Here is a 25,663-nt window from a genome sequence, read left to right as displayed (position 1 = left end):
AAGGGGAGGGAAGTGAATCAAGTGTAATTGTTAGTGTTGACGTGTTGTGGTGACAAGTGATTGTGTATTAAATTTTGTTCTCTGAATGAGTCTATGTAAATTCCTCCTCAGGAACCCCAGTGTTCTATTGGCTGTATACGTGGCAGTGATCGATGGTCTATGTTAGTGTTGAATTTCAAGTTAGTTGAGAGATGGAATACCAAGGTACATTGTGTGTGTGAACTGATTTTAAATCTGAATTATGGATCGGCGGGACTTTACAGACCGCTGACCGGCATGACACTCTACTACCTAGCTATATAGATAAGTCCTTTGATTGGAATCTATCAAAATTGTTTTTTAAGGAACTCTACCTAACTTAAGAGAGAAACCTATCGTTATATCATAATAATTAATACTCTGCCAACAATTAAGGTCGACCTTATCAAGACTGCATTAAATTTGTTCGATAACTAACCGCTCCGCATGGACAAACGAAGTTCCCTCTCCATTTCTTATAGCATAATGATAAGCTTCAGGCCATTATTAAATTATTTTAATCATAATTGCCCCACGAAATCCCGTATAACTGACACAACAACATACACGCCTACGTCACAGGTCACATGATCACCCACTGCCTGTGCTCCCCACTTCCCGGCCGCCGCCAGTGACAACAGCTGTGATGGCAGTGCTGTGACAACACCGTGACATGTAGAAGTGTTTCTGGCGTGTGTGTCCTACCTACCTCCACCATGGCGCTCAGGAAGGTGAAGGGGAACTTAGAACGCATGTTTGACAAGAACCTGACGGATTTGGTGAGAGGCATCCGCAACAATAAGGAGACAGAGGTGAGTTGAGAGGCTTCCCGTGCCGTGCTGGCCGACGAGGTGGGAGGGTCGCCGCGGCACTGAGGGGCTGGCGGCTGTTGGGGGTCACGGGGCCTGCCGGATCTGGATCTGGATCTGGGTCTGGATTAATGATGCGCAGGGCACTTGTACAGGTGCATAACACGCATATTTGTGTTGGCTGTTGGGGGGACGGGGGACCCGAGTGTGCTGGAGAGGGAAGTGAATAAAGTGTAATTGTTAGTGTTGGTGTGCTGTGGTGACAAGTAGCTGGAGCATGCACTGGCCTGCTGGGGCCTGTCAGATTAGGTCAGAGGAGAGAGGGAGGGGAAGTTGTCTAAAAGTACACCCAACTCCTGTGTTTGTCGTCACTACTCTGTTATACTCTGATATCAATTTAAATACTATGGTATTTCAGGACCTATTCTACACTGGATTACTGCATTTCTTTCTAACAGTTCTCAACATGTTCTTGACGGATCTTCATCTGACACTGTCCCTGTTTCCTCAGGTGTCCCACATTGCACCGTTCTAGGCCCCCTTCTTTTCCTCCTGTACATTAACAATCTTCCCCTCTCAATGCCTAACTCTTCCACTAGACTATTTGCCGACGATAGTTTGCTGTTTAGAGCAGTAAAGACTACTGACGACTGCAGACTAATACAAAAAGACTTGGACGCCCTCCAGTGGTGGGAGCACACCTGGCAGATGCAATTCCTCCTTGACAAGTGCAAACTGTTAAGATTCACCAGCAGTGGGATTCACAAAGCATTAGTGTGTAGTTTTGGGCCTCAACAACAAAATTAAGATTCACAAAGCTCGCTCGGTAATAACTACGAACTAATTGATGACGTCAAGTTTAGTGCGTGGATTCACGAAGCTTTTCGTCGTGCTGTGTGATGCTAACTTTGTTGTTAAATAACTACTGCCTAGGAGGTGTAGTAAACCCTTATAATATTATCATATTGACGTATAAATGCTTATAAATCACGTTTTTCAACTTGGAATATAACTTTGTGAGCAGAAGAAGCCCATTTCTTTGTAAAATGATGAGAAAATACACACTGAGAGGCATATTATAAGTGTGGGCGGTATGGCAACACCGACGCCTGGCTGGGGGATTGCAAGCTAGACCTCCCTCTTCCTTCATCTTCCTACCTTATCCATTCATCCATCCATCTCTAGATTTGTCCCTCCGTGGAGGGACCATGGACCTTTGTCAGGTGAGAGCCCTTGAGTTGGGCTGCAGATATGGCAAGACAGTCTTAATTTTCCTTCGTCCCTTTCTGCCTCGATATCTGTCCCATATTTCTCTTTGCTTTCTTCCTGCCTCAATCTCCTCTATATCTTCTTTTTCTTCCCCTTGAGCATGCTCGTAGATAACAAGACATCGAACAGCAGAGTTGCCTTGATGTAAATGTGCAGCAAATAAAGAAATTACTAATTTCCTAGATTTTGATTTAGTACAGTTTGCCTGAAAAGGAAAAATAGGAAAAGAGAACGGGTTGTTTTGAAGCGACAGCTGGAGGGGCTCCCTACGATTGGCTGACAGTTTTGTAAACGTGCTTGTGATTCGCTGCAAGGCCAATGACATCAACCAATCAGCAGCCTTGCTGCCTGTAACTACAATCTAAGGTTTGCTTTGAGAATCTGAAGTTAACGTCAGTCGCTACATCAATAGTACGTAGTTTTGTTAGTGAGTATGTTTGTGAATCCCGCCCCTGAGCTCACAACCCTATCCATCACATTTACACTCCATAATTCAGAACTAGAATCAGTGCACACACACAAGTACTTTGATATCCCTCTCTCAACTAACTTTAAATTCAACACTCACATAGACCATATCAGTGCCACAGCCAACAGAACACTGGGGTTCCTGAGGAGGAATTTACATAACTGCACAACTGACATTGAACACTTAGCTTATGACACACTTGTGAGACCAACACTTGAATACTGCTCCATGGTGTGGGATCCTTACACACACAGAAACATTGATAAGCTAGAACAAATCAACAAGGTGGCTAGGTTCATTACAAACAATTATACTTGAATGCCTGGCATTACAACACGGATCAAACAACAGATAAACATGGAACCTCTTCACATATGCAGACAAGCACACAGACTTACACTTATGTACAAGATCACAAACACACATTGACATTGACCCACATACATACTTACACAATGCAAACAGTCAACGTACTCGTAACACACACATCCATAAATAGCAAACATATTCTAACACTGACGCATACAAGCACTCATACTTTCCACACACCATACGTGACTGGAACTGCCTCCCTCAACAAATTTTAGACTGCAGTACAATAGACTCATTAAGAAAACAAATACACACTCACTTGTCACCACAACACACCAACACTAACAATTACACTTGATTCACTTCCCTCCCCTGCACACTCGGCTTCCCCGTCCCCCTAACAGTCAACACAAATATGCATGTTATGCACCTGATAGGTGCCCTGCGCATTATTAATCAAGATCAAGATCCATCAGGTTACTTGTTTGTGAGATTTCAAGAGTTAGTGAAGTGGTGATACGTTACCATTTTAGGATTAATAGGCTCTTATCTTTAGTGTTGATAAGTTATTAGGTTAATATGCAGGAGGAGTAGGCATGGTCTGTAAAGCACAAGGGACACATAGATACTCTATATTGTTTATACCTCAGTGTTTTCAGATTAATCTATTGAGCATCGGAAATGGTCTAAAAAGTATGTTCAGATTGGAATAACATACGTAACTGAAGCACAATCAATCGCACTCCCCTCCTCCTCCTCACCGCTCGTCACACACTGAGTTAGGGGCTGAGGAAGTGAGGACGACACGATTGAGTATCACCTGGATGTGCGTGGGTGGTCGCCACGCACATCCATGCACTGGTGCCAGATTATAGTACTCTGAGCACAATATTTAACGATTTCTGACCAATAACTTTTGCCAAGAAGCACCAATAATTAACCATTTTTTTGATAGCTACATATGAAGCCAGTAAATGGGGTGGAGGAGACAGTTTTTGGGTTGGAAATTGGCAAACATAAGAGGCTGAATACAGGTAACTCGATTTACGCGAGTTTGGTTTACGCGTTTTTGAAATAACGCGGGATCCAAAATCCAAATAAATGTTTAATTTACACATTTTTTTCACTTATACGCGATATTTTATGGAGTGGCCACCAGATGTCTCATGCAACTGGACTCACATGGTGCCGTGGCCACACAGCTGAGCTCAGTTCTTCCCGCGCGCCACTCGAACAACAATACAGTACCCACGCTGCCATGCTACTCAACATTAGGGGTGGGCAGGTACCGGTACTAACGGTACCAGACTGCTTGGTACCGGTACCAATACTAGCCAGTCGCTCATGGTGTCCCTCATTTCTTCCTCACATGAGTGAGGCTGAGACTGAGTGCCTGAGTGGATATCTCGGTGATATGGATATTCTCTCTCTCTCTCTCTCTCTCTCTCTCTCTCTCTCTCTCTCTCTCTCTCTCTCTCTCTCTCTCTCTCTCTCTCTCTCTCTCTCTCTCTCTCTCTCTCTCTCCACTGAATGAAGTGAATATTTATTTTTCGACAGAAACCTACCTCTTGTTTGATTTACATTGTTTTTGATTTACGCGACCTCTTCAAGGACACAATACTCGCGTAAATCGAGAGTTACCTGTACGACAATCTGGCAATGTTGGTGGCTGGGTGGGAGCTTTCAATGTGTAATGGCCAATCAGGAGCTGTTACTTACTGTTTTTGGCCAATGAGATACATATCTATACTCAAAGCGCAGTGGCAGTATTGTAACCAGTGAGGTTTATCTGAGGTGCATTGTTGCCGATGCGTAGAGCTCCCTTGTTTTGGGGTATTGGGAAAAGAGCAATCCGCTGCCTTCATGGATTTGGAAAATGCTTATGACAGAGTCGATTGGATTGCATCGTGGGATGTTTTAAAGATTTATGGTGTGGGAGGAAAACTGCTTAGTGCAATAAAGTCTTTCTATGAGGATGCATCTGCATGTGTCAAAATTACTGGAGAAACAAGTGAACATTTTGAGATAAAAGTGGGCTTAAGACAAGGGTGTGTCATGTCACCATGGTTGTTAAATATTTATTCAGATGGTGTTATTAGAGAAATTAAGGGCAAAGTTGGAGAAGTTGGAGTAAGACTGTTCGATGAGGGCAGGAAGTGGGTACTGGATTCGATACTGTTTGCTGATGACACGGTGCTCATTGCAGAAAATGAAAGTGACCTACAAAATTTGGTCAGTGTTTTTGATAGTGTCTGTAACAGGAGAAAGCTGAAAGTAAATGTCAACAAAAGTAAAGTAATGGTTTGTGTGCAAAGTAGAAGTGAGGTAGTTGGTTTTGTATGCCCATATAGAGTGGGAATTGAATGTGAAAAAGAATGCAAAATAATTTTGAATGGTGAAGAAATCGAGGAGGTCATTGAGTTCAAGTACCTTGGATCAGTTATGTGTAACCATGGTGGTACGGAGGGAGAGATAAGAGAAAGGGCATTGCAGGGAAGAAGGGTGGTAGGGTCTTTGGGACAAATCATGAATGGCAGAAGTGTGAGCATGGAGGTAAAGAGGGATTTGAGAAATACAGTAATAGTACCAACCCTCACATATGCAAGTGAACGCCGTGCCAGCACTCTGACCACTCAGCCACCGCCTCCCCATGAGATATCATGTAGCTGAGGTTTATTGCATTGTCTCTTGAGATCATGATTGGCAGGTGATCAGCAGAATGTCAATGTTGAGTTACTGAATTTTTTATGAATACAAATTATGAGTCAAATGATGTGGATTGTGGAAAAATAAGTCTGATATCAGAAGACCCTTGGAGGAAGATTCTAGTTCCTCATCAAGCATGTTCATTTGAAATCCCTAGGCACAGTTATCAGCGAGATGAGTAGTAGGTAAAATAATCTCAGACCACATGTTAGCTGCAGATAGCTAGTGTTCCAACAAAAAGGGGTTTAAATCCCCAAACAGTATTGTCCAGGGAAATTTGTCATCCAGAAAAGACACAAGTAAGATTATGAGTGCCTTGAGTGGCATATAAAGAAATTGATAAAATGTCCTGATCTGCCCTAGGTTGAATTATGTGCCAGTAGTCTAGTCTCCAAGTTAAAAGAAATATATAAGGTTGAGAGAATACTAAGAGCAGTAACATATATGGTTTTCAGTCTGACAGATCTGTTATACAAAGAAAAATCAATAAAATTGGAGACAGATCTGTTATACAATGAAGGACTGATTAATTTGGGGCTCTCAGTCTTGAAAGGAAGAGAGAGATGACATGATTACAGTATGACAATGATGGGAGTGGACAACATTGATATAGTAGGTTATTTTTTGTAAATCACAACTAGGTGTTATTATTTTGTAAATCACAACTAGGTATATACACATATACATCAGGGCTTGCCATCTCTTGCCCTTGTTTGCACACATGTGAGCACTTTTGTCTCTAGTTTCTCTATTGAGGGCTTGTATCCCTTGTATGCACACGGGTCAGGAGGGACTCGGTCACTGTTGTTCCCCTTAAATAATAAGGAGCCTGTCACACCCTTGTTGGTATCACTGCACATATAATTGTGCTTATTTTGCACTTTCAATGCTTGTTTCTCATTTTTTTGTCTGACTGACTTGCCGCAATGAGTGTTTTTATAACATCCCTAATATGATTCTTGCTAATCATATGATTGTGTTCTATTGAAAATGTGTCTCAAATTCAGGTTTTGTGTTACATAGCTTTTTAGATACATAATTGTGTTAGATTCAATATATATATATATATATATATATATATATATATATATATATATATATATATATATATATATATTTTACCATCCTTGGATATCACTTAGCATTATCCTCCATGATAGAATTAAATATGTATATCCTCAAGAAAATACAAAATAAAAGCATGAAAAATATTAAAATACCAATATTCCTCAGACTGTTTGATTGGACATATCTTCCAAAACGCCAATTTCTCCCAATTTGGTTAGATTCAGGGTCCACTGACTTATTACAGTACTTAATTTTACCTATTATTGGAAACAAGTTTATCATGAAAATGTGTTTTCTATTAAATGATTTTTTAATCATACACATTCTTTATGAGGCATTAGAACTCTTGCCCCTCACAAAGATTTGTGGATAATTAGCACTTGCTGTAAGCTATGCTTGTTTCAAATTGTAGAATTGTTTGATTGTTCTAAAATGTTGCATCTCTGTATTCATAATGATATTAATGGTTGATGTTTGTTTTGTTTTTTCAGTCCAAATACATATCACAATGTATGGAAGAAATCAAGACAGAGCTGCGGCAGGACAACCTGGCAGTCAAGGCCAATGCTGTGGCCAAGCTTACTTATGTAAGTCATCTGTGTACTAAGTAGAATGTCCCCATAAACCTTTGTCATAGGGATAAAATAAATACTGGTATATCATAAGTTTGTGCATTTTCTTCAGTAACTGCTGTGTATGTGTAGACACTCCATTAATGCCTATCTTTTTTGAGAAAGTTTTCAGTTCAAATAGTTACACCTCCATGCTCTTATATAAAATGTAGGTTCATGACTATACATTATCTTGTCCCATCCCAGTTGCACCATTCATAGTATAGAAATGAAGTTCTCCAAATTTCCATTCTTCCCATTTCAGAAGCTATATTTTGTTACTAACTCTCCCTTTTGCCATGTAAATTATCCTCAGTTCTGCATTTTTTCCTGTCCATACTACCATATTTTGGAACCTCCCCATGCTGTTCTTCACCCATGGTAGAATGTTTGCTGTGTATTGCTTCTAGTTGCAAAACATTTTACATGAGGTTCAATTGGTGTCCATCGTGTTTTTCCTTTGTTTATAGGAAATGTACATTGCCTCTTCAAATCATTAATGACATTTTATGACTTTATGATATGTGCCTGTTTAATATTTATCTTCAAATATGCTGACCAATGACCATGTAATATGACTTAGGTATACTATAAATTTAATGAAAAAAATAATTTGTTGGTGAATTAGATTTTATCAAATTTTCTGCCCTTCATCATAGCTGCAAATGCTTGGTTATGACATCAGCTGGGCAGGGTTTAATATAATAGAAGTCATGAGCTCCCCCAAGTTTACTTACAAGAGGATTGGATATCTCTCAGCCTCACAGTGCTTCCACCAAGACACCGAGGTAAGAGTTATTAATCTGTTTGGTATGTAGTACAGAAAGATTTTCCAATATAAGTTGTTATATATTGGGTGCCTTTTTCCCTCCATTCCTTCACCTCTTAATTTTACTTGGGATTCCGATAATAGTTTTTTTTTTCCCCTAATATAATAGTAAGCTGTCTGGATTGGTGACTCTTAAAATAGCAGATTTATAGTTGGCTCCATATTTTTTTCTTTATGCAATTTTTTCATATTGAAATTTTTTTTGGCAGAACTAATTTTGAATCAACATCTGTCAACCGTCAGTAATATTTAAATTAATTTTTGGTAATGGCATTTAATATAAATATTGCAAAATCTGACATTCTAGGGTACATATCGAAAACACTGATTTGAAAAAAAAAGCATTGAAAAAAGTAGCATATTTTTTTTATCACTGACTTTGTATCAGTATCTATACATTGTTGATACTATAGTCAGCTCACCCAAGTCTGAGGTGTGCATTATTGTGTGCTGGCAACCTGCTGTCACCCTGCGTGTCCGATTTTGTGGATAATGTATGATAGCCTGTGCATAGGAAACAGTCGTCATTATCAATAATATGCAGGCAACAATAACAAATACCATCAATTATAGTCGATTTTGAGTTAAAAATCATTAGTACTGTCACAAACAGCTGTTATGTTAATTCAAAAGATCGCTGATTATAATTATTAAACATCCTTGGCACTGTTCACCACCAAGAATATTAGCAGACTTTGTTTTCACAAAATAGCTGTTTGTGATAGTACTGATAATTTTTAGCTCAAAATCAACTATAATTGACGGTATTTGTTATTGTTGCCTGCATATTACTGAAACTGATGACTGTTTCCGCGTAGGCTATCATATATTATTCATGCAATCGGACACGCCATGTGACAGCAGGTTGCCAGCGTACGATAATGCACACCTCAGACTTGTGTGAACTGATTATAGCAGTGGCTTCAAAACAAACTTTCCAAAAGCTGACTAATTCATGGGATGTTTGTCAGATACAGATTCAGTACAATATACCCTCTATTTAGCGTGAGATGGGTACCTAAGAAATGCACACTAAATGGAGGTGTTATTTCAATGAGATTTATCAATTTGGGCCATGCCATTTTAGTTTTCAGTAGCAAAAATAAAGATATAAAATTATACCACTATAGTTCTGTCCCTGCAAGCTGAAAACAGATAAAGTGGCTGAAAGAGAACATCAGTTTCACTTAGAAGGCTAGATACTCCGTTCATGAAAGTGTTTATGTCATAGGATGGAGGTGAAACAGACAAAGCAAGGCTGCTCCACAGTTTACAATCAATTCTAATTAATTCTTGCATAAAAGTTTAAAGTATCACGGGAGTTAAAGTATAGCAAAGCCATATAAGTATAAATTCATATGACTCGAGTACAGTATTGGTACAATAGGGCAGTCAGAGTGAGGGGGCAGCAGTGAAGGTGATAATGCTTTTAAAGTTCTAAACAAAGCAAAGCACGAGGCACGCCATGCGTGCTGAGAAAGCTAGTTTCAGGAGTATAAGTTATGAGTTGTATTTGATGCATCAAATCTAAAGAATCCATGACTAAAAATTAATTGAACTATTCCATGTATGTGTCTATATGATCGAAAAATAAAATCAACCAATGAGCAGTTGCATTCCTCTTGAGCCATGCCAATGAGGGTTCAGGAGGGACTCAGTCTCTTGCCTGATGCATGCTTATCATTGGATTCTACCAGTTATCGTATTTATTCTACATTTTCATCGCTTTTGTCTCTGTTTTTTTGCTTAACTGACTGGCCTCACTGCCACATATTTTTTATTATACTTCTCATTTAATTTGTGGTATATGGAGGGTAACTGTGTTACATTGGAAATGTGTCCTAAATTTAGATCTCACATTATAAGGAAATCCTTAAAAAGCAACACACTAAATGGTGGGTCTATTGTATTGTTTTTGTTGTGCTTAGCCATGAGCTGGAAATCTAAACATTGCATTAAAGTGTATAACTCCAAAGAAGTTGGATGGACAGCATTTCATTCTCAGCATAGAGCAGGAAAAGCCATGCAGTCAGCCCTCCTGCTACATGCAAACAAACATTGCACCTACAAAGTGTCAGTGTTCACCACAGAAAAATTAGTCTTTTACACGAGACTGTCTTGTATCACCCACCCTGAGGAGGGTTATAATGTTTTTGTTGTTTGTCTCTGGTACCAAAATATCTCTAAAATGGACTGACCTATTGTCACCGAATTCATATGAAAGTATCTAGTTGAATATATCAATCTAAATTATTTATGGGAAAATATTCAATTAAAACTATTGATGGCATATTTATTGTCCAAGCTGACTGACTATATAACATAGGGCAGCCATTCTGAAAAACCCAACTGTACATTGAGGGCAGACCAGAGGAGGACCATGACTACGTCCACTGTTGCCCTAGTGCTTCCCAGGGTGGTGGTTCAGCTTCTTTCCAATAAAATATGCTAAAAATTGGCTGAATTCATCCCCAAAAATAGACATCATTTGCCATATTGGCCGAAATGATATTTTGAAGATGGCTGCCTTCATTAATTCAGTAAATTTTCATTGAATTTTATCAGTATGGGTTTGGATCACCCCTGAGAAGGGCAGGGTCATTAGAGGAAGCACTCATGGTCCTCCTCTGGTCTGCCCTCAAAGTGCTGGTGGGTTTTCATTACGATTGCATTAAATCATTCATTCATTCATTTTTTTTTATTCATTCACCATCATTCAAACAAATTTCACCAGATTTTTCCCAAAATGTAACTGGCTTGAGATATTTACCAAAGAATTCATATAAGTTTGGTGATGAAGACATGAACAAAAGTGAAAGCATTATCACCTTCCTCAAGGCAGACAATAATGAATTATGGCAGCTGTCTTCAAAATCATATTGTCAATATGGCAGGCAGTACATTATTCTTTGAAATGTGCTGTTTGATTAATTTATTTTACTAATTTCATTCAGAAAATTTGGATTCCAGGGTCTCTCAAATTACCTCCCACTTTTTAGTCTAGAAAATTGAATGTCCAGTGTAATAAATTTAGAGACCACTAGTAAATAGTACATAATATTTTTTTTTTCAGGTCCTGATGCTGACCACCAACATGATTCGCAAAGACCTGAATAGCCACAACATGTATGACTCAGGCACGGCCCTCACTGGCCTTGCATGCTTCATTAATGGTGACCTGGCAAAGGACCTGGCCAATGATGTCATGACCCTGGTGAGTCTTGCCATGGACATCTAAATTAGGCAGAGGTCTTGTTTTGCTGATGTTTCTTGAAATATAACCCAGTAGTAACAGTAACTTAAGTTATGGCTATCCCTTCTTGTACCCAGAATGCTATATTGCCTGACAATGTGCTACAGTCAAGGACAAAATCTTAGACACAAAGAAGTTCAACTTGCTTACTGTTTCTGTATTTCACTTACCGCTCACAAATATCATAAGTGGACAAACTAGAACAAAACCAGGCAAATTAATGTTTTTCCCGCTGTGTATTCCTCCAGTGTGCATGCGTATTGAGCAGCAGAGCGACTTACTGTATTTCCCGCCATATAAGACGCACCGGAGTTTAAGACGTACCTATAATTTGGCAATATATATTTACAAAAGAATTAAAAACTACATTTTTCCCTGAACTTAATGTGTATGCAGTATTACATTTGGCCACCTTACTTACAGTTATTACTATGGTACTGTATGTTGCTTTGTGCCCTTCTCTGTGTTCAGAGTGTTCCACTGTTGGTTGAAGAGTTACAGTGCTCTTACCCCGAGCACCTGTGACTTTGCAATGGTAAACAAAAGGGTTGGTTGGTAGATTCACTCACTGTGCAGTGTGCAGGTGGTAACTTTCGCCGAACTACTGAGGGAACTAATCACATGAGGATGCTGCGTTCAATGGGCAATCTTGGTCTTGATCTTGACTTTCAGGGGTCGTATACCTACTTTCCAGTAGAATTAGATGTTGATTAATTTCTGTCAATCATATTATGTTTTAATACAATTATTTTTACAATGAGAAACAAAAATGCGTTTACGACAAACACTTTAGTTATCCATAGATATCCGTTCTTTCGAACATGTATCACAAAACGTCAGCTGACCAGGGCGTTGCACAGCAGAAATAGCTCCAGATTAATCCGCCCAAGTCCGCCCCACAGTCGCTGAGCAGAGTCACGTCAGGTAGCACCCTGCTCCACCAATATTGTTCCCATGTAATAGCCGCTTTAAGCATCACCACCAAAGTACCCAGCACAGTGGTGACTGACGTGCCACGGTGGAATGAGGTACATTCCAGAGTTGCCAACTAGCAGGTATAGGGTCACAGGGCCCACGAAGCTTGAGCTATTCTTTCAATTATCGTAAATTACCGGTGTTTCTCTGGAGCTTGTAACAATTACACTTCAATACAATAAGTGACACTGTTGTTAATAAATATGTAGCTGATCATTCTTGTTGTTTTATTTGTTGGTAAACAAGAAAAATGTAAATGCCATCCAGCAGCCTCTCCTCATCCAAAATTGTTCTTCCATGAAAGCCCTACGAAATCAAGCAGAAATGTGATTTAAAAAATATATTTACATCACATTATATGCCGAGTACCTGCCGTGGGTGTATCAGTGTGGCCTTCGGCGAAATTCATCAAAATCATTAGGGCATCAGGCATCTCGACAACCCTCTTACTCACAGCAATAGAAAGGCAAATGTTTGTGGCTCAGTGAGGTCACTAGCTTCTGCTCCCAGTATATTATACTCTGCCCTCCAGTAACTGCTGGTTGTTGTGTGAGATGAACCAAGACCTTGGGTGGACGCCTGCCACTACCAGGAGTGTGGGCAGGTCAAAGGTGATGCCGTTTAAAGCCAGGAGTTGTGGGTGGAGGGAAACACTATGGGACAGAAGCCAATGTTGCACACAGACAAAAAACAAAGGAGGCTCACTTTCTGCCGAGATGCCTGGCAACCAAATGTTTTTGATAAATTTTGCCGAAGGCGACACTGATGCACCCAAAGCAGGTACTGAGCATATAATATAATGTAAATAATATTTTTTTAAAAGCTCATTTCTGCTTGATTTCACAGGGCTTTCATGTAAGAACAATTTTGGGTGAGGAGAGGCTGCCGGACAGCATTTATATTTTCTCTCGTTTACTAATAAATAAAACAACAGGAATAATCACCTACATTTTTATTAACAATAGTGACACTTATTATATTGAAGTGTAATTGTTGCAAGTCCCAGAGAAACACAGGTAATTTACGATAATTGAAAGAATAGCTCAAGCTTCGTGGGCCCTGTGACCCTATCACTAGTGACACCTGCTAAGAATGAATATACCTCATAATGTTTTGTGTATAGTGTTCACGCTACACCTCGGCTCCCACGTGTGGCGCATCTTCTTGTGACCTGTGTTTTTTTTTCACATCACATGTCCTCCTCCTCTCTTCTGCTTATTCACACTTTCCTTTTCTGTTGCATCACACTATTCATTATTTAAAGCAATCAAAATTTGTACCTTCGTCATATACTGCACAGGGGTAACTTTTTTTGCATTTTCTGAGTGAAAAAAAGTGCACGCTGCAAAATATGGTATACGTATTTCATTCTGGGGACATATGTAAGCTATTGTGTCAAACGAAGGTGTTTTGGGTGCTGGTTTCGTACCAGTAACAATAACCCCTAGGCCTTCCAAAACCTAACCATCAGGGTATAAGATGCAGGGTGATTTTTATGACTCTTCTTTTTGAAAAAAAGTGCGTCTTATATGGCGGAAAATACATTTCTGCGAGGAGGAACTTCTTGCAACACTGACCCACGTATAGTGGACTGCCGCTACCGTGTCCCATCCTGCACTGGGTTACGTATTTCCGCTACCCTACAGTGCAAGCCGAATAAATTTACACTAACCAAACCTAACTTTACTTACACCATTTGTTCTGTTTTTGGCTGTCTGAATGGTTAAGCAGATAAAGTTCAGTATTTTAAAACTGTAGTGAGCGCATTTATCGGTGAACCACAAAACCAGTCCGTAAAATTATATTTGTTAACCCCTTCACGGCTCATGGGCTTGGAGGCGACTATCCCTTTAGGCGCAGTCGGGCAGCCAAGTGGGGTGTCTCTTTTAACCTCTGTATCTCAAAAACTATTCATCACAGCTAAAAACCAAAACCACCATTAGAAAGAGGAGGCCCAGATCTATTGGAATCAGTTATGTATGCCTCTCCTGCGAATGTACATGCACGTTCAGGGAGTGTTGAATGTGAACACTTACATCAGTGCGTGTGCAATGATCAGCCATTTTGAGGCAACTGCGGACATCTCTCCATGAGGTTCTGGCAAGGTAGTATTGCAAACTGCAATATTTACAACTATTTGGTCAAAGAATCAGTCAGGTGATAGGTGAAACTATGCAAAAATGCCACTATATTGGTCAAGAACATCCACCAGTTACTTGTCCGTAGATTTTCCGCACTGGGCTGATATGATTTTCCACCATATTTAATGGAGAAACCACTGTCAAAGGTTCAGTTTATGGTCATAGAAAAGGTATGGCTAAAGCTAAAAAGCTGACAAGTGACCAAATTGTATCTAGTACATCATTGTGTAATGGAAGTAAAGCTAATAAGGAAGCATCTAATACAACTGGATCATCGCTGCATACTGGTAGACAAAAAAAGTTTCACAACGTAAGGGGAGCTGACACATCATGACAGAAGTCCACAGGGAGGTCCAGGAAGAATACTCTATGTACTCTGAAAGTCCTGAGGAGGCAGATGCATGCTAATCCACATGAAACAGCACCACAGTTAAAGGAAGAGAAACCTGTTTTACTTTGTGATGTGTCTGAGATCAACACTCAGTTATATGACAACCTGAGGTTTTTACACCACAATACTCACAAAGAACTATTGTAACCCTTAACCCTTTCATTGCTAAGCACTCGCAATGAGACTATCCCCGCAAGTGCGCTCGGGCACCCCAGCGGGGGAAGGGGATCTCTTTTAACCGCTGTATCTCAAAAACTATTCATCACAGCAACAAAACAAAAACACCATTGGAAAGAGGAGGCCAAGATCTATAAGATTTGGTTATGTAAGCCTCTCCTGCAAACGTACAGGCATGTTCAGGGGGTATATTTTGCTGTGAGTGCGACTGGCGCTCGCAGCGAGCTTTTAGAACAACCAGCAAGTGACGCTAGTGCTCGCTCTTTTAACCTCTGTATCTCAAAAACTATTCGTCACAGCTAAAAAACAAAAACACCATTGGAAAGAGGAGGCCAAGATCTATATAATTCGGTAATGAAAGCCCCTCCTGTGAAAGTACAGGCACGTTCAGGGGGTGTTGCCTGTGAAGACGTACATTTATACAAGCGTGACGGTCAGCCGTAAGGCAACTACTGTAAATCTCTTGATGATGGGGTGCTGGCAGGGCAGTATTGCCAACTGCAAAATTTACAAATATTTGGTCAAAATATCAGTCATGTGATAGGTGAAGCTATGCAAAAATGTTGCTATATTGGACAATAACATCCACCAGTTGCTCGTCCGTAGATTTTCCGCGCTGGGCTGACATGATTTTCCACCAAATTTAGTGGAAAACCCACTCAATTGGCAATGCTGTGGTGTGAGAAATAGTGTTGGAACACACTCATACGCGGGAGATTTGAGTGCGGCTGGAGCTCGCAGCGAGCGTTTAGCACCACCAGCAGATATGCTTAACGCTCGCTGCGAGCGTTTAGCCATGAAAGGGTTAAGCAGAGGATGAATTGGATTGCTTTTTGCTGTAATATCTGCTTTAAGATGTAGAGGAGTGGCTATGAGTATTATGGAGTGATGAAGCCATATTCAAATTGTCTGGGAACTGTGATGGCAAAAGATGATGGCCATGCAGTGATCCCTATGACTCAAAGTGTGCACAGGGTATTGTTAAGCATCCTGACTCATTATTATTGGTCTGGGGTGCTTTTGGGTATCATGTTGGGTCATTCGTGATATTACCTAGGAATGGTAGGGTGAATTCACTGGTATTTGAAGCTACTGGATCTGGATTAATGATGCGCAGGGCACCCGTACAGGTGCATAACACGCATATTTGATCATTTAAAAGACTGTTTTGAGAGTTGAAAAACTGACGTTTTATGAGGGATTGTGCATCATATCACACTGCTAAGTTATTAAGAAATGGCTTGATTCTGTGTAAGTGGATCATATAAAGGCTTAACCTTGATTGATTCATAAGCTACAAGTATTTGAACCTGTGCCTGAGTTGTTTTAGCAATATTGTCACTCCCAAGAGTGAATAAAGAAGAAACTATGCCCAATGAAGTACCGGAGGTTTATTATGCATGTTAAGTGTGGGAATTATTTTTTTCTATGAGACTACTGCACCTAAGATATTGTCCTTGACTGTATGTCACTTCCTCAACCAGTCATATACCTATTGAGTTCCCCTGCAATACCCGGGAATATTGACTTGTTCAACTTAGCTTGCCTTTTCTAACTATCTTCTTTTGAATTTGTATTCAGGTTGTCAAATGCAGTCCCAAGAAGTGGCTATTGGTAGTCCTTTTTAGCTAGGGGCATGTTGAAAACTGGAAATGATACAATAAATTTGGTAAATAACATCTTAAGTAAAATGCACTTGTAGAGTATGGTCATTTTGTGCTACTCTGATACATGATTATTTAGACTCAGAATACTCTAAGGCTTAGAGCTAATGCAATTTTTTTCAACTGTTATATGTTAGCCACTTCTGTTGAATGAATTACTGAATGAGGATGATTTAGGCAAATAAGATGCACTCAGAACCATGTTGTATTCTATAACAGTTGGCATCAACCAAGCCCTATCTAAGAAAAAAGGCAGTTCTCCTCCTCTACAAAGTATTCCTTAAGTTCCCTGAGGCTTTGAGGCCAGCCTTTCCTCGACTCAAGGAAAAGCTAGAGGATCCTGATCCTGGAGTGCAGTCAGCAGCAGTCAATGTGATCTGTGAACTGGCACGAAAAAACCCTAAGAACTACCTTAGCCTTGCCCCTGTCTTCTTCAAGCTCATGACTTCGTCTACCAACAACTGGATGCTTATCAAAATCATCAAACTGGTGAGTCATTCTATTCAGGAAGTTATTGATTAAAATTCTTAAGTTTGTTATTGCCTTAACAATTATTTAGATGAGCTAATGTTTAATAGTTCTGGGAGAGAAATGAGTGTGAAGTGAGCATTTTTTGAACCTTATTATGATACAAGGGTTGGTGTTTTAGATTTAGCTTATACACTACAAAGAGGACCAATGAGGGTATGCACAAAGTCCACCAATGTTTTCATGACCTCATCTTCATTAGTTTTCAGCTAGAGTTGTCTTCTTTTTTTCCTAGTTGAAGGCTTTTGATCACAGATTATACAATTTAAGTTAATTAGCCAAATAGTGTAATATTAATGTTACTTTTATATTTTCTTGTTTTATCTTGTCTCAACCATTTCTTTCTGATACATTGACCCCACATAGAAACATTGACCCCACATGGAAGTGGGGAAAGATATCCAGACAAAGAAGAAGAAGGAAGAGTTAAAAGTGATTAAGGGCATAAAGCTTATTCAGCATTACAAATCCATCTGGCCCTCTCACTTTCAGAAAGAAAGGTGACAGGCCTTCAAAAACAGTAATAACCTCCCACCCTCCACTTACGCTACCACCATCAGCACTTTCGTGAACAGTATTTCCATTTTCACCATCATCACCTAGGAGGCAGCCTGGGTAGCCACATTATCTTCCTGATCTCCAAAACCATAATGATCAGAATTGGTGATAAAAATGCCTGCCTACTTCACCACTGCCATATTATCACTAACTTCTGAGATCACACAAACACTTTCACCACTCAGTACTATCACCACTAGAATGAGACAATGTAACAACAATAGCACCAGTAGCACAAAAATTATTCGGAAGAAAGAGAAATGAGAACAGTGATGAGAGATGAAAGATCAAAGTAGAAGAAAGTGCCAGAGTGCCACAGGGTTCAGTTTTGGCTCTGATTATATTTTTAATTTATATAAATGACATGCCGGAGTGAGTGTACAGTTGCAGATGATTCAGTATTATTGAGGAAAATAAGAAACCTTAAGGACTGGGAGGAGTTGCAGAAAGAAAATGGGAAATTATACAATGGTAAGAGAAAAATAGGAGAAAGACTTGGGAGTGATGATTTAGGATGATTTGTTACTAGGGAAGCATGTAAACAATATATTTGGAGATACATACAACATGGTAAGGAATATGAAAATGGCCTTTCACCATCGGGGAGGCGGTGGCTGAGTGGTTAGCGTGTGGGCCCCGCATTCACCGCATTCTGGACTACGCGGGTTCGAATCTGCTGCTACCACCTGGGATTTTTCAGTCAATGCCGAGTGGCCTAAGACTACCCGCATGCTGTCCTATCAACCTGTACTCTAGAAGAACCGTCCAAGTCATTCAAGATTAAGCTCTAGGGGGCAAAGAAAAGATGGCGCCACTATAAACACTTTGCTGCACCAAGACGTGCTCGGGCCAACCACCAGGCCCCTCAAGAAAGCCTACAGGTGCTACAGGCTTTGACATAAAAAAAAAAAGCTGGATAAAGATATAATGAAAAAAATTGTAACCACAATGATTAGAGTAAAACCGGAATATGCAGAAGTCACATGGTTGCTTCACAAGAAGAAACACATGAAGAAACTGGAAAGAATACAAAGAATAACCACTAAGGTTGTACCAGAACTGGAATACCTAACTTATGAAGAAAAGTTAAAAGAAATGCAGCTGATAACACTTGAGGAAAGAAGAGAGAGGAGACCAGATTACAATATATAAACTTATGAATGACTTAGTGGAATCAGATAATAAAGATTTATTATTGAAAAGGGGAAGTGCAGTTAAGGGAGTTAAGGGAACACAAGAAGAAAAAAAATGAGAAAGAAAATGTCTTAATCTGTCTGCTTTGATTAACTTGACACTAAAAGTGGCTCATAAATGGCTAAATATGGACCAAATATGGGACTGGCAAAGCAGCATGGAATGTACATAAGCATGCACATCTCATAACCATGCAACTACTAGTATTTTTGTTTTCCACTCCTATAATTGTTATTGGGTGTTTTTTGTTACAAAATAAATATTGTGATGTCTGGCATCCATCCAGATGTTCCTCAAAAACAGAGAAGACCAGTTGTTGAACCCTTTCATTGCTAATTGCTCGCAACGAGGCTATTCCCCCAGGCGCAGTCAGGCAGCCCAGCAGGGGGAGGGGGATCTCCTTTAACTGCTGTATCTCAGAAACTATTCATCACAGCTGCAAATCAAAAACACCATTGGAAAGAGGAGGCCAAGATCTATAATATTTGGTTATGTAAGCCTCTCCTGTGAGCGTACAGGCACCAACGTTGAGGGGGTGTTGCCTGTGAGTGTGACTGGCGCTCGCAGCGAGCTTTTAGCACCACCGGCAAGTGACGGTAGTGCTCAGTCTTTTAACCTCTGCATCTCAAAAACTATTCATCACAGCTAAAAACAAAAATGCCATTGGAAAGAGGAGGCCAAGATCTATAAGATTCGGTTATGTAAGCCTCTCCTGCAAACATACAGGCACGTTCAGCAAGTGACGGTAGTGCTCGCTATTTTAACCTCTGTATCTCAGAAACTATTTATCGCAGCTAAAAAACAAAACCGCCATTGGAAAGAGGAGGGCAAGATCTATAAGGTTTGGTTATGTAAGCCTCTCCTGCGAACATACAGGCACGTTCAGGGGGTACTGCCTGTGAAGACATACATTCGTGCATGCGCAATGGTCAGGCATATTGAGGCAACTACTGAGTAGATCTCTTGGTGGGGTGCTGGCATGGTAGTATTGGTAATTGCAAAATTTATAGCTATTTGGTCAAAATATCAGTCATGTGATAGGTGAAGCTATGTAAAAATGCCGCTATATTGGACAACAACATCCACCAATTACTCGTCCGTAGATTTTCCACGCTAGGCTGATATGATTTTCCACCAAATTTAGTGGAAAACCCACTGAATTGGCAATGCTGTGGGGTGAAAAATAGTGTTGGAACACTCTCATACATGGGAAATTTGAGTCCAACTGGAGCTCAGCGAGCGTTTAGCACCACTGGCAAGTTACACTAGTGCTCGCTGCGAGGGTTTAGCAACGAAAGGGTTAAGGATTGCTCCCTCCTAAAAAGAGGAGCATGGGCCTTTGCCAGTTTTTAGAGGCCCATTGCAGGATACTGGCAGACCAACTCTATTGGCTGACGTCAGCCAATCTGACTAAATATGTCTGTCAATGAGGACTGGCATGTTTCTGAGGGAAGATCAGTTTTTAGACCTGGGTAATGTATGGTGGATTGGCACATGTCACCATGACCCACAATTTACTTCAGTTTGGGGTCATGGGTCACAGACACTAGTGGCCGTACAGAACCAGTGACCACCCACCCTCGTTTGGACACTGGTGGCCATTCCAAAGTGGATGGGTAAATGACAAAAAAGTACGGTTTTCCCCAAAGAAATATAAATACTTTGAATGAATTAGAAGAAGAAATGATGGAGGCAAAGTGTGTGTCAATTTTATGGAAAAAATAGACAAACATAGATCTGGAGACAAGACCATTATGAGTGTAGCTCAGGCTCTGCATACTACAACTAAGTAAACACACACACACACACACACACACACACACACACACAGAACTATGTTTCTAATCCTTGAGTTACATTTCAGTTTGGGGTTCTCACTGGTATTGAGCCCAAACTAGGAAGGAGGTTAAGTGAGCCTCTCATTGAAATCATCAGCAGGTATTAATTTCTAAAGACTTTATTTCATTGTTATTGCACCATTGAGTCTCTACAGTGGTTTATGTAATACTTACTGTACAGTATTGTTGGGAACTGTTAAAAGTTATTGATCATGGTATGTATTACTCTCTTGGATTGGTTGAAGGGGATGATCCACCTGGCATTAAAATGTCATGGGTTGTCTACTATTCTGTTTTAGTATGTAATATAATTTCATATTCAAAAAGATGGTAAGAGATATCTGAGGAAGTGAGTAGAACTCTTTCCAATTTTTTTTTCTCTACCCAGAGGCAAGGCCTGTTATAGGGCAAATCATGAGTGCTTACACTCATGTCCCAGTCCACTGACCAATGAGTACCAGATGTCAACCAGGTGTGGTTCTCTATTGGGGAGGTTTTCTGGCTCCTTGCACGGTGGATAATTCAAGGGCACAAACCCACTGCCCCAAAATGAATCCGCCATGATTAATTTTAATGTGAAATATATACCAAGCAATTTCATCCTAAATTTACATGGGATTTATAAATTTGGGACTGAAAAGAAACATTTATTACTAAATATAAATTTATTAATATACAAAAGCAAATAAATAAATAAATAAATTTATTAATATACAAAAGCAAAGAAATAAGCAAGGGCCCTTGAAAAAAAAAGCAGAGATTTGCTTGAAAATAAAATGCTGCTTCATACTATCACATGGTCAGCTGACTCTGTGCCATACTGAAGAGTGCCCATGGCTGCTCATGCTGGTTCCATAGCCAGACTGTGCAAACACATTCTCATCCCGCCTAAAATATTTATAAAAAAAAAGATTTTCTTGACACTGTTGGATAAGTCCATGCAAATTAAATAATAGAACATAAAATGGTTTGCTTATACTCAGTCACTTGGTGTAGCATGGTTGTCCAGTGTGGGTTATAGATAGAACACACAACTCACTACATTGCCACCAAGGTTTTTAAAGAGCTGTGGATTCCTTGATTGCTAAATCTGGTATAACGGAAGTAACAAAAAGCTTAAGTAAACTGTACAAGGAGGCAAGAAACAGGAGTGGAAAAGGCATCAACAAGTGCATGAATGGGATAAGATACAGCACAGTGTACTTATTACTTTGTTGTTTAGTCACTGCTAATGTTTGGGTTGACAGCTTTGTCTTCAAACTGCCAAAATATTGTATATTAAGTGTTGAACATTTAAATGGTGCTGACTCTCTTATGTTATGGAATTTCCTCTAATAATTTCTGCAGTAGAGTTCAAGCAAATCAGTCATTTGAAATGTTTCACTAATTTGATGACAATATATTAGAAAAATATACATACGGATCATCCCCTGAAGCTGTATGTCTTGTAGCATATGCTCTGTAGCTGATATAAGTTGCTGCTTGTAAGAGCTTTATATCCCTTTAACAGTTTGGTGCCCTCACGCCACTAGAACCCAGATTAGGCAAGAAGCTCATAGAACCTCTCACAAATTTGATACACAGGTAAATATGATTCTGCAATTTTCCTAAATATACATATATTCATATGAATTAATTTTATGCATAAGCTCAATTTAAAACTATTCTTTGTTATCCATAATGTTGAAAGAATCCATTCTATTGGGTTTACCTGTGATATTCCTTTGTATACTGGCTTTTAGGATTAAATATTAAAGGTAAACACCATAAATATTAGATTTAATCAGTTAGTCATAATGATTACAAATATTTAGATTTTGGGTCCTAAATATAATGGGAAAATATTTAAAGCAAAAGATATTTTACAGAAATGTGTATTTTTTTATAACTGTTATTTTGTTCCCTGTTGCAGCACCTCAGCCATGTCCCTGTTGTATGAGTGCATCAACACTGTCATTGCTGGTAGGTGTGTCTGGTGCTGGTGGGGGTATGGCTTATATGGTTTAGCAGTAGTGTGCATCTTGAGTGTGCTTATGGGAAATGTCATGTATTTTGTGTTGTTGCTCTGAGTTTAGGTAGTAAGAAGGGTATAAATCAGTTTTCACCCTAATACATATTCACGAAAACATGGGATGTTGTCTTGTTTTGTAGGCAGCATAATCAATATTCATGCATAGTTAAATATTGTATATACTGTATAACGACATTTTTTGTGTACTGACATGTTTTTCTTTTTCTCCCCATGTTCGCTCACAGTGCTCATTTCTATTTCTTCTGGGATGCCCAACCACAACGCCTCCATTCAGGTACACTCAGAGCAGTGTTTGTCTTGTGCAGTGGGGGAAGAGTGCTATCTAGAGGTTCTTGAGCTCACTTGGATAAATGTCAATATTAAATGAATATTATATTGGTAGAAATGTAACAATTGTGACATCACATTCTTACATATCTTGAAAACAATGATTTGACCAATATTAAGAGGTAATTTCAAAGGTATTATTAATGGTGATGATAATACATACTTTATCATTGTGACCTCAAGAACTTCACAATAATTTTTCTTGCCATATTGCCTTTTATATGTCTTGCTCCATCGTGTATTTTCTCTTGTGAAGGTTTCATTACATGCAGTTACCAGTAATTCTTGTCACATGTTGCGTTAACACATGAAGCAGCTTGTTAGAGTGTCGCCTCAATTGAATTCTCTCTCTCTCTCTCTCTCTCTCTCTCTCTCTCTCTCTCTCTCTCTCTCTCTCTCTCTATATATATATATATATATATATATATATATATATATATATATATATATATATATATATATATATATATATATATATATATATATATATATATATATATATATATATATATATATATATATATATATATATATATATATATATATATATATATATATATATATATATATATATATATATATATATATATATATATATATATATATATATATATATATATATATATATATATATATATATATATATATATATATATATATATATATATATATATATATATATATATATATATATATATATATATATATAAAATTAAACCCTCGATATGACAGACTAATTGGGGGGACCTTAGTCCGTTATAAGTGGCGGCAATTTAGAAATACGTACAATAATACCGACGAACCTAATAAATGTAGGTATATAGTTTTTATTTTATTGTGTATGTTGACTCCACATTGTCTGCAGAACCGCACAGCACACTTGGCAACGGACTGCAATACACTAAGGCTGCTAGGTTGGCAGTGGGGCCCTGCGGGGGGCTGTATTGTTACAAGTATGGGTAAAATTTTACAAGTGCATCCATCTTGCACTGCCAGACAATTTTTTTTTTTTTTTTTTTATTTTTTTATTTTTTATTTTTCAATGTGTTATGAAATAGTTTGCTAACTGTTTCTGTCACAAATCAATAAATGATCGACTTTTCATTGCCTATTGTACACCCGTTGCCGCAGTCACAAAATAACTCGCAGAGAGAGGTTGAACTTGCTTACTGTTTCTCTATTTCACTTACCACTCACAAAGATCACAAGTGGACGAACTAAACAAAACCAGGCAAATTAATGCTTTCACTGCCGTGTATTCCCCCAGTGCGCATGTGTGGTGGACACCAGAGCGACTTATTTCTGTGAGGAGGTATTTCATACAACACCACCGCCCTGTTGCGTCTTGCGCTGTGTATTTCCACCATATTTCCGCCGCCCCACATCAAGTTCGGAATAAATTCAAACTAACCAAACCTAACCTAACCTACCAAACGGGCGACCCCTTAAGCTGTGTCAGTACTGACACTCACGAACATTTGGCTATTTTCCATTACATTTATGCCCTGGAGTGATGCATAAGACTTTCTTGTGGTGAAAATATGTTCATTTGAATGGGAACCACAAGGAGGAAAATATTTCATCAGGTAGGCTGAACAAGACTACATTAATCAAAGGATGGGACAGCAGATAATGGGAGGAGGGCGAGGTGGCTAGCAGATGCTATTGTAGTTACCGGGCGCAGTTCGTTCAATAAACTTTCTTGGTTGGTCCCTGTGAATTTCTGACACTGACCTTGTCAGTTATATCTGAAATCCGTTATAAGTGGGTCTGTTATATTGAAGGTTTACTGTATATATATATATATATATATATATATATATATATATATATATATATATATATATATATATATATATATATATATATATATATGATACAAGTCATTTGGAGTGGTGTTTGTTCCTCAAAATGTATTTTATTTAGCAGACTTGTTTGTGGTTAGGGTGAAGGGATACAAACTCTTGTTTCATCAAATCTTTAGCACTTAATTCAAAAGTTCATATCAGTTCAGTAATATTCTGATGTAGAGCTAGCAAAGTATTAAAGTTTTTTGAGCCACTTCTATTTTGCAGCCAGTTTTCCTGTTTGGGATCTTTTTTTCATATAAATATATTCTTAAGTTTTGACAAATCTTACTTTAAAGATATCACTACTTACTGTTGTTCAGAGGTAGCAACAAACTTACTCTTTCTATGTGGCAGGGGTGCATGATGAAAGTGAGTATACCAGTTAATTGAAGGTATGAAGTTTCATCTTTAAATTGTTATTAATACTATGCTTGATAAACCATGTATCATATTAGTTTCCGTGATTGCTGTTAGAGGGATTTTGGGAGATCCTAAGGGGATGGGGAATACAAAAAGCTTAAAAAGTCAAAATTACCTTCACCAACAACTATCAGCTTGGTCAAGTGAAACTGTCCCTCTATAGTGGAAAGATGCCAACATCATATCCATGTATGAAAAGAAAGGAGATAAATCTTTCCATGGAA

At 38.9% G+C, this 25,663-nt stretch overlaps 1 protein-coding gene across 2 annotated transcripts in view; it reads left to right on the top strand.

The window, feature by feature from the left end:
* Positions 1–623: 623 nt before the first annotated feature.
* LOC127003987 (AP-3 complex subunit delta-1-like) overlaps positions 624–25,663 on the top strand; it is a 96,148-nt gene continuing 71,108 nt past the window's right edge. For both annotated transcript variants that reach the window (XM_050871072.1, XM_050871071.1), the window contains exons 1-8: positions 624–830; positions 7,143–7,238; positions 7,922–8,050; positions 11,165–11,305; positions 16,912–17,181; positions 22,321–22,394; positions 22,723–22,772; positions 23,067–23,116. In XM_050871072.1, coding sequence (XP_050727029.1) covers positions 735–830; positions 7,143–7,238; positions 7,922–8,050; positions 11,165–11,305; positions 16,912–17,181; positions 22,321–22,394; positions 22,723–22,772; positions 23,067–23,116 — 906 coding nt within the window. In that variant the 5' untranslated portion in view covers positions 624–734. The remainder of the gene's footprint in view (positions 831–7,142; positions 7,239–7,921; positions 8,051–11,164; positions 11,306–16,911; positions 17,182–22,320; positions 22,395–22,722; positions 22,773–23,066; positions 23,117–25,663) is intronic.

Source organism: Eriocheir sinensis, chromosome 27 (genome assembly GCF_024679095.1).
Source record: "Eriocheir sinensis breed Jianghai 21 chromosome 27, ASM2467909v1, whole genome shotgun sequence".
Lineage (NCBI taxonomy): Eukaryota > Metazoa > Arthropoda > Malacostraca > Decapoda > Varunidae > Eriocheir > Eriocheir sinensis.
The sequence above is the reverse complement of the archived record's forward strand: the minus strand, read 5'-3'. Positions and strand labels throughout refer to the sequence as shown.